General features: G+C 36.7%; 1 protein-coding gene across 1 annotated transcript in view; it reads left to right on the forward strand.

Moving 5' to 3' along the window:
* Positions 1-8,224, forward strand: part of LOC126759046 (small G protein signaling modulator 2) — a 48,761-nt gene extending 40,537 nt beyond the window's left edge. Inside the window, exons 2-13 of the mRNA XM_050473610.1 lie at positions 1,027-1,426; positions 2,496-2,715; positions 2,773-3,000; positions 3,064-3,568; positions 3,634-3,770; positions 4,015-4,174; positions 4,236-4,395; positions 4,454-5,486; positions 5,699-5,823; positions 5,887-6,066; positions 6,132-6,409; positions 6,470-8,224. Coding sequence (XP_050329567.1) covers positions 1,027-1,426; positions 2,496-2,715; positions 2,773-3,000; positions 3,064-3,568; positions 3,634-3,770; positions 4,015-4,174; positions 4,236-4,395; positions 4,454-5,486; positions 5,699-5,823; positions 5,887-6,066; positions 6,132-6,409; positions 6,470-6,558 — 3,515 coding nt within the window. The 3' untranslated portion in view covers positions 6,559-8,224. The remainder of the gene's footprint in view (positions 1-1,026; positions 1,427-2,495; positions 2,716-2,772; positions 3,001-3,063; positions 3,569-3,633; positions 3,771-4,014; positions 4,175-4,235; positions 4,396-4,453; positions 5,487-5,698; positions 5,824-5,886; positions 6,067-6,131; positions 6,410-6,469) is intronic.
* The last annotated feature ends 1,920 nt before the right edge of the window (positions 8,225-10,144 follow it).

The following is a 10,144-nucleotide window of genomic DNA, read 5'->3' on the forward strand; positions in this document are numbered from 1 at the left end:
TGGGTTCTGAATCAGTTCCACAGTTCTTATTCGGAATATTAATCCTGCCAGCTGTTGAGAAAGTAGCTACTTTTTTGTGGTTATTTAAGCGAACTTTTATGGGTCGCCTCGTAAATAATACAATTAAGCGAAATGCCCGGAAGGAAAGTGTGCGAGAATATTTCGTTTCATCAACTTAGCTGCAACATTTTGTGGCGCGGCACACAACACTTACATACACGACACATCCATATAATATTTGATGAGTAATGCGGCAGCAATTAACGGTCAATGCACGTTTTGGTTAGCCACTTGTTGCTCCATTGGCTGACTGCGACGCTTGTGTACTGCTTAATGACTGTGTTTAGTACTTAACGCTTGCTGTGTCGCGTCGCGCCATGCAGCCAGCATGCTTTTATATATTTCACGTATCGTTGTTGTTGTTGAATTACTTTTCTCCTTGTCATTCACCCGGCGCTGACATTGTGGGCTTCCTTGCCAACGACGGGACTTTCTTTTGATCCACTGCTGCTGTCCGACCGACCACTGACCGGTCGACCAATCGTCCAGCCAAGCAACTAACGGACTGTGCGCCGCTGCCACCCTAGCTGACGCTAAGTTTGCTGATGTCGGTAATGGCGAAATTTTATGTGATTTCAATCATAAAAATTATACGAGCGCATACTCAATTACGGCAAGTCTGCACTTAGCCGGAACACATGGACACCCATGGCTACAGCACAATACTTTGTGTAACGGTTTATCGGTGTATCCTCACGCGCAGATGGCAGAAATTTTTTACTGACATCGGAGTGGTGGAGTCGTAATGCTTTAGTGACTAAGGCTAGTTCTCATTTCAGAAATTTTTGTGCTGTGATAATGTAATAAGCTAATATCCTTATGAGGGTATGAAATCTTCGCTGGAATGTTGGACGTTGATGGTAATTTGATGCTTCTAGAATAATTATGACTTTACTTTAATTTCCAAAAGCACATTTAAGCATAGCACTCCTAATTTGTTGTTTGTTTAACTTCTCTTCCTTACAGAAGTCGAGCTCAAGGAGCGTCTAGTTGCCGCTGTTAAAAAGGAGGTCAAACAGCTGATGGAAGAGGCTGTCACTAAGAAATACATACACGAAGAAAGCAGTTCGGTAATACAGTTATGCGCCGCCGTCGAAGCTTGTTTGAGTCAGGGTTTGCGTCGACGTGCTTTAGGTTTATTTAAGACGTCCTCCACAACAGCTTTGCTACATAAAATCGCCAAAACCTGTGAAGATGCCGAATGTATTAGCAAGAAAGTGTTGGAAATCGAAGCAGCCGATCCAAGTAAACGTTCATCATCTAGTAGTGATAGTGTAAATCGTCCGCCGATGTTGAAAAAGGGTAGCAGCACTTCGGTCACGACGATGAGTTTAAGCGGTTCCAATATCACGATGGCGTCAATGAAGTGAGTATGGTTGAAGTAATGATAGTAGAATTAGGTATATAGCATACTTTTTGAAGTCTTGTACAACAAACCTCTCTCTCTAAATATGGTATCTATTCAAACACCCGAGGCTCTCTGGCAGGTTACGTCGAATAAAATGTCCATTCGGACAACATGACCTCAGCATAGGCTATGTTTCGTATATCTCGTACAGCTCATCGTTCCATCGAACACGATATTCGCCGTGGCCAACGCGCAAAGACCATAAATCTTTCGCAGAACTTTTCTGAAAACTCGCACGTCGACTCATCAGTTGTTGCTCCTGCAGATATAGAGGACAATGTCGGTTCCATAACGTTCCAGACAGAGTATAGGTTTGCGGAAGACGCCTTAGCATGCTGGAGATTAGCCTATACTATTAAGGCTTGTTCAGTGCCCTCCTCCTTAACGTTCCGCTCCTCCTCGAACAGCCGTTCTAAACTGAAGACAGATTTGCTAATTGACGATCCACCCATATTGTTTGCTGGGTTCAAGAAGACCTGGATTATCTCCACGGTCCGTAGGTCGTCTCCTTCTTTCTCATTCATTATATTAGTATTTACAGTTACCGTACCGGCATCCGTAATTAAGATTTTTAGAGCGACCCACTCAAGCCGTAGCTTATTTCCCCCTCGAACTTCTTGAGAAGACTGAGGAACTCCGCGTTGAGCAGTTTTGGCGCTGGCCAGTAAGGTTCGTCGGTTCATAACGCGAGGTTGATCACTTTATAACAATCTATGTAGCTTTCAAGAAGCGAAGTTAGCTGAGTTTTTGTTAGATTTTGTCGAACTTGTAACTCCAGAAAGTAATCTACCCATTACATAGATCCGATAGATATTATAAAATCGTAGTATCCGACTCGTCAGCTGCTTCATATAGTTATCCCAAATTCGATGAAAGTCTCTCTACTTTATTTTGGTATGATAACGTAAAAAACGAGGGAGGCCTAAATAGGAAAAGGAATAGGCAGAGAGTGATAGAGTAGTTTCGGAAAGATTTAGGCATATAACGAGGTACAGATATACAATAAATATATTCGTTTCTTAACTAGATACCTATGGATCCGCTTGGCTTTGTTCGAAAAGAAGTTGGCTAAAATAATTGAATACTTAGTGGCCAACGCTAGTACTTATTACGATCGCGACTCACTTGTAGCAGACTCAGACTATGGCTCCATATTGAGTTCGCTTTTGGTTGGACCATGTGCGTTGGAGTTTACACGAGCCAAAACTGCCGATCACTACTGGACCGATCCGCACGCTGACGAACTGGTTAGTAAATCAAATATCTATGATTCCAAATTATTGGAAATATCTGCTCCCCCACAGGTTAAACGCCACCGCATCAGTTCGGGACGTCGTTCTTCCTCAACTTGCTCAAGAGCACCAATTTTAAATTTCAAACGTAGTCTAAATACCAGCACAGACGATTGCACCACCGCCGCAGGCTTCAAATCCATAGCTTCTACTACAGTGGCCAAAGATTACGTTGAGTCGTTGCATCAAAACTCCAGAGCCACACTGTTATATGGAAAGAATAATGTATATGTGGTGCCGGTAAATAAATGCTTTTGATTTATAATATGAAAGCTTAATTTCGAATTCTTTCAAAAATCGTAGAAAGACGTAAATGAGAAAATGCCCGGTTACTTGAGTCTACATCAACATGTGCAGACGCTCATCATTAAGTGGACGCCGAATCAACTCATGAACGGCTACAATGAGGAGGAGGAGGAGGAGAATGAGGAACAGGATAAGGAGTCATACTGGGCCTATGCACTCAATATCAATGTAGATGAGATTGTGTACGTGCATTGCCATCAGAATCGTGGTGAGGATAGTGGCGGCATTATAGTGTTGGTCGGGCAGGATGGTGTGCAACGTCCGCCGATACATTTTCCCGAAGGTGGACACATGCAACAGTTCCTAAGTTGTTTGGAGACAGGCTTACTGCCGCATGGTCAGCTGGATCCACCGCTTTGGTCACAACGTGGCATTGGCAAAATATTTCCATGGCCGAAGAGTGTACGCAGGCGTATTTTACCCTCAGTCATGGAATCGTTTGATGAGACCCCAATTGATTATGTCTTTCGCATTGTGAGCAAAAGCAAACATGAGGAGTTTGGTAAGGCCTTCGGTGTTATTAATAGACTGAAAAATATTTCATGACATATTTTTTACTGTTTTCAGCTGCTACTCATTCCATACTGGACTTTGTGCGCAGCACTCCACGTCGTGCGCAATTGAGCAGCTGTTCAACAACTGGATCGAGTGATTGCTCTAGCAAGAGTCTCTCTATGGATCAGCATCCGCTGGAATCTCCATTGGTAAGTAAATCCTTAGCTTTACAAATGATGTTGATAACGTTTTTTGGACTGGGAATACTTGACCTTAATATTTAAGCTCCATATGTGGAAACCCAAAGCTGTCGGTCTTCACAGCCAAGCGTTTTGAGTGAGGATCCACTTAAATATTTTATAAGAATCAGTATTCTTCCCTCAAAACTACAGGGTCTAATGATGTGCTGAAGATCGTCCTGTAAATTTGACTACTCCACGTCTTTTTCTGCAGGTCCAGACAAAACAAAACACGAGTATTGAGATGGTTTGCTCAACAATGAGAAGACAAATAATATCGAGAGCATTTTATGGTTGGCTGGCCTACTGCCGACACTTGTCAACAGTACGCACTCATCTCTCAGGGTTGGTAAATGGACGCATAACACCGGAATGTAAGTTGAAAAACAGTGCTCATATTTGTCTTTTAAAATATAACCTTACCACTTCGTTTAGTAAAAGCCGATGAGGATGGGCTAACAAAAGAACGCTGGGAAGCTTTAAATGTTAATGGTGTTGTTAAAAACGAAGTAGACGTCTATCGGCTTGTGTATTTTGGTGGGGTGTGCCCAGAACTGCGAAAGGAAATATGGCCGTATCTGCTTGGACACTACAGGTTAGTCTTCAAAAACAAAATACCAACTAAACAGTTTTTAAAGTATTGATATCAACAGTTTTGGCTCGACACCAGAGGAGCGACAGAAACAAGATGAGACCTGCAAACATTACTATGAGACGACAATGAGCGAGTGGTTGGCAGTGGATGCAATTGTACAGCAAAGGGAAAAGGAGAAGACGGCACGTGCTGTGGCCAAACTGAGTTCGGGTAGCAATAGTGGCAATGATAAGACTGTGCGTGCCGCCTACATTGACGAGGGCGAATTAGAGAATGAAGTTTTCGAAGATATATCTGATATTTCGGATCCTGGTGAGTTAGAGTACGACGAAGAGCAACAACGGCAAGCACAAGTCGAGGCAGCAACAGGAAATGGACAAAATTACCTAACCGTCAAACCCATACCACGTGCTATGAAGACAAGCACAGACTCGGGAAATGTAGACGAAACAATGGAGGAAGAGGATGAGGATGAAGAAGACATGGTAAATAAAGATAGCTACAGACCAAAAGAAGAAGATACGTTGCCAAAAGAGCAGGTCACTGATGCGGGCGTCAATGAACCAATTTCGAATAAGAGCAACAAAAGCGAGCAAATGCCGGCTGAAGCAACTGACGAGTGCGCACAACCCGGCCAGAGCGAAAAGACCTCACCATCTTCGTCTTCATATGAAACGGTTGGCGCTGGTTTTGGCTACACTGAATTGAATCTGCATACATCAATATCGGCGAATTTGAATTCCACCGAAGAGCGAGATAAGAGCGTGCTGAGTCCAGAATTTTTGAGCGCGGACGACTTGCCAGCACAACTTGACGTTGCCGACGAAGTTGAGCGTGAATTGACAACAGTAGAGGCGAATGTTGCTGGTCGACCTTCGGCTGTTATTGTAACAAATGCTTCCATTGATGTGGCAAATTGGCTGCCGGACGTAAAATCGGAATGCGAACAAATGCCAACTTTATTGGAACAAGGATCTATGGAGGCGCATACGGAAGTTGCTGCTGTGAGTAGTAGCTCTATTATGGATGCATTACAGGAACCGAAATCGGCATGCGTTTCACCGGCAAGCTCGAATGGTGGTGTTTATAGTGTAAGTTGATTATATGACCAAGAGCAGTTAACAAATTCGGGGTCTAAATAACTTTTTAAGTCACTGTAGAATATTTGACATTAGAGAATGAGTTTTAGAAGAGTTTAAGATCTTTTAGAGGAGTTTAAGATCTTCTAGTAGCATGCTCGCTTAGAGCAACTAATTCTAATTTAATTATCTTTCATATTTTGTTCTTGATTTCACCATTTCAGAGCGAATTGCTGGAACAATTCGGATTGAACCTACATCGCATCGAAAAAGATGTGCAACGCTGCGATCGAAATTACTGGTATTTTGCCAACGAAAATTTGGACAAACTCAGGAATGTTATATCGACGTAAGCGCTTCTAGTTTAGTCTGACTTCTGCTTTGATTAAAAGATTTCTGTCTTTTTGTATAGTTATGTGTGGGAACACTTGGACGTCGGCTATATGCAGGGCATGTGTGACTTGGTCGCACCATTGCTCGTAATATTCGACGATGAGTCACTGTGTTACAGTTGTTTCTGCAAGCTTATGGAGCGCATGATCGAGAACTTTCCGAATGGCGGCGCCATGGACATGCACTTTGCGAATATGCGGTGAGTGAAATTGCCCCCTCCTTAACAATTGTAGCACAAAATTGAACTCTCAATCAATATTACAGTTCGCTCATACAAATTTTGGACTCGGAGATGTACGACCTAATGGATTCGAACGGCGACTACACACATTTCTATTTTTGTTATCGTTGGTTCTTGCTCGATTTCAAGCGTGAGTTGGTCTATGATGATGTCTTCGCTACCTGGGAAGTCATTTGGGCGGCAAAGCATGTGGCCTCCAGTCATTTCGTGCTCTTCCTCGCTCTAGCGCTACTGGAGACTTATCGTGACATAATATTGTCGAACAGCATGGATTTTACGGATGTCATCAAGTTCTTTAATGGTAAGTCGTTTGTTTGGTTTGCTGTTCTGAGCTAACTTAATACTGTTTAACTATTTTCAGAAATGGCCGAGCGTCATAATGCCCAAGCGGTGCTGCAATTGGCACGCAGCTTTGTCTTGCAGTTGCAAATGATAATCGAAAATAAATAAATTATTTATTGTTGTTGTTAAGTTAAGGTAATCATCGCATGAAGTTTAGTAAATGAGTGAAACGAGCGCCAACTGACAGTGGCTTCCAAAAGTAAAGTTACTAAAGCGAAATGAGATATATTGATATTTGCAGAGGCAAATATGAATATTTAGAATTATCTTAAAAAGACATATAAATCATTTTCTGTAGTTAATATTTTAGTAAAATTGTTTGAAAAATGAAATTATTTGCGGAAAAGGATACAAAAATAAATTTATTTATTTACCAAATACTTTGATTAAATTAGCACACAATTGTATTAATAAAAGATAATATAAAAAAATTTAAAAGTATGAATAAATATAATGAACAAATTCAAAAAAACACACACACATCATAATAAAACAAAAGAAGGCAGGTAAAACTCATAGTTCCCTGAATAAATGTATCCTAATATGTCTTCAAATACTGTGAATGTTAAAAAAAAAAATTGCCAGATTAATTTTTCAAAGTAAAACGGAAATTTTTTTTTTGCACAAACTAAAAGATAATGTAAAAACAATTTCCTAATATGTAAAAATTACTAATATTTCAATTACGGTTTTCAACTACACTCAGTTGGATTGAAGTTGAAGCAATTTACCTTGATCTGAACTCGTTTTTGGTACCACGAATTTCAACTGCAGTCGAAGATTCATTGAAATTGTCAACCTAAAAATTGAAGATTTGACAGATAATTAGGTTAGGTTAGGTTAAGAGATCGATCCTGATGAGATCTCAGTTGGACAGCGTAGAACGCTGATCCGTTGTGTTACTTGAAACTCCTATATGATAGATCATAAGACCCCTAGAAATCCACTAAGCGCTTTGAGGCTTTTACAAATTAATTGAGACGGTCAACTCATCCAGCTTCCGGATTTTACTTCACGAGCTCCAAGAAAAATGTAACATTTCCATGTATTTGTGCAACAAGATGATTAAAATATTTTTTTTTACCAAATTTCCATTTTCGATCAGTTTTTTTCGTAAATAAACGCAGCATTGTTCAATTACAACTAACTACTTGGTACCAATTGAAAATTTTTTTATACTCTAGTCAACCTTACCGGCACAGAGTTGTTAACTGTAATAATACAAAGTAGTTGATGTTTTATATCACTTAAACAGATTTTTTTTTTTGACCGCTTGAGTTGATAACCATATGCAATATTTAATTACAACTACTTGGTACCAGTTGAAATTTTTTGATAGTCTAGCCAACATCACTGACTCAGAGTTTAAAACTGTAATATCGCAAAAAGTTGATGTTTCGCAACACTTCAACATATATTATTTTTTTTTGATAGGTTGGGTTAACAATCATGACACTGAATTTCAAAACTTCAACCAAAATTGAGTTGAGTTGAAAACCAAAATATTGGCCTGAGTTTATGTTACACTTTTCAATTATAAAATATTTTTTGATAAAAATTCATTTTTTTAAGTAATACAAAGTTTAAGTTATTATATGTTCTTTTGGAAATTTATAATTTTTTTATTGCTAATTATGAAAGAAAGTAAATAATTTAATTACATTTGTTTACATTTTATTACACTGTACAATTTTCATAGTTTAAATTAATTCAATGTTTTTTCCAATTTCAAAAATTTGTCTTTTCTACCGGAACTATTTAATTAATTAAATTTAATTAAATAAAGTAAATTAATTAAAATTATAAGTTATTAATAATTAATTTTCAAACAATTTTCTACCGAAACTAATTAAATAATATTTTTAATTATTTAAATTAGTTAACCAATTAAATTAATAATTAATTAATTAGTTTCGTTAGAAAGCCGAAACTAATTAAATAAAATTTTTAATTATTTAAATTAATTAACCAATTAATTAATTAAATTAAATTAATAATTAATTAATTAATTTCGTTAAAAAATGGTTTGAAAATTTGCAAATAAAAAATTTTGAAATTGAAAATTTAATTTTATTAAATAATGAAATTAATTAGTTAATTAAATTAATTATTTAGTTTTTATACACCTCAGTCCACACAAATTTTTTTTTGTTATTTCTGTCATATTAGAAAAAATATTTGTTTAGGTTAATTCTAAAATAAACACCAAAAGAATACAATTAAAAAACAAATAATAACAACAATTCATTCCTTACACTCACAAACGCAAGAAAAACGTCTACTGTATATCTAGTGACTAGTTAATAGAGCAGAAGAGAAGCATCTGAAATGCTGAGTATGTATACTGAATATCAATTAGAATGTGAACCACTAACAATCAAAGTAGAATTTAATAAATATTCGATGAATTTTATTGAAGTAGAAAGTTTAAAACCCCAAAATCTAGAAAAATTTAAACACGAAGAAAACAAATTATTACAAATAATAATAAAATTATGTGCGCACTTCCGAAAATATTTATATATACTTAGTATACCTAGTAACAGAGCAAAAGTTATGAAAAAACTGAAAGAAAAATGCAAAATAGAAAGAAAACAAAAATAATATTTTTAAAGGAAATTTTTTTGAGTCACACAAAAACTTAATTGAACAACTTTTTTGATTAATTTGTACTGTCTACATATCGTCACTTGAAATGCAAAAGAAGGTATCATCAAAAAACTTGAAATTGGTTGTTTATTGCTTATGATTCGCTATATCATTTTACATATTTATAACAGATGGCGCAAAAATTACCTTGCGATGTTTTTTGGAAAATGAAAATTAAAAAAAAAAAATGAAAAACTTTGATTCTGCTTGTGGATTATTTTTATTTGGACTCTTTAATTTTTTTACATCAAGTCGAGAATATGATATTCTGTAAATGGCCGCCGCCACAGTTGATTGTCATTTGAGCTCTTTTTATGGCATTTTCGATCACTTTGGCCAAAACTTCCGGCGATAGGTCACCCGTTATATAGCATAAAAAATATTCAGCTGCCGCTATCAGATATAACCAGTTTATAGCCAATACATAACCAATATATAACCGTTTCATCACCAAAACTGAATTTTTGTTTTAACAAGTGTAGTTCTATTATGTTGTTTTTCCTTCGCCTGTAAGCTTATGAAAGTGATGTTGCATTATTTTGAATTTTGGGTGACGATATACAATATGTTTATGACGAGTTGTTGAATACCTACCAAAGTTTAAGGCGACTTATGTTGTTTTACGAGTAACATTATTAGACCAGCTAAGTGACAGCTCATATTTAAGCATTTCATTTAAATTTTAAGTGTAAAACTATAAATAAATATTTATTTTACAGTCTTTGAACAGCTCTTCTTCAACTAGAAAACTGCTAAGCTGTAATAAAAACTTTATATATACATATATATATATCGTTATATTGCAAACCGATTATATTTGAACTGGTAATTTCCATATCACAAAACTGAAGAATTTATACATCTACCGATATACATATATATATGTATCTTCTATATATCACTTTACAATTTTTTGAAGCAAATCTTATATATATGGTATATATAGTTAGACTCTTTAATATAATTTAAGTTTAAAATGGTAACAGAAAACTTCTCACCAAAGCTCTCAAAATAAAAACCTATGTAAAATTGTACACTAGTTTTG

The sequence above is a fragment of the Bactrocera neohumeralis genome, chromosome 5 (genome assembly GCF_024586455.1).
Source record: "Bactrocera neohumeralis isolate Rockhampton chromosome 5, APGP_CSIRO_Bneo_wtdbg2-racon-allhic-juicebox.fasta_v2, whole genome shotgun sequence".
Taxonomy (NCBI): domain Eukaryota; kingdom Metazoa; phylum Arthropoda; class Insecta; order Diptera; family Tephritidae; genus Bactrocera; species Bactrocera neohumeralis.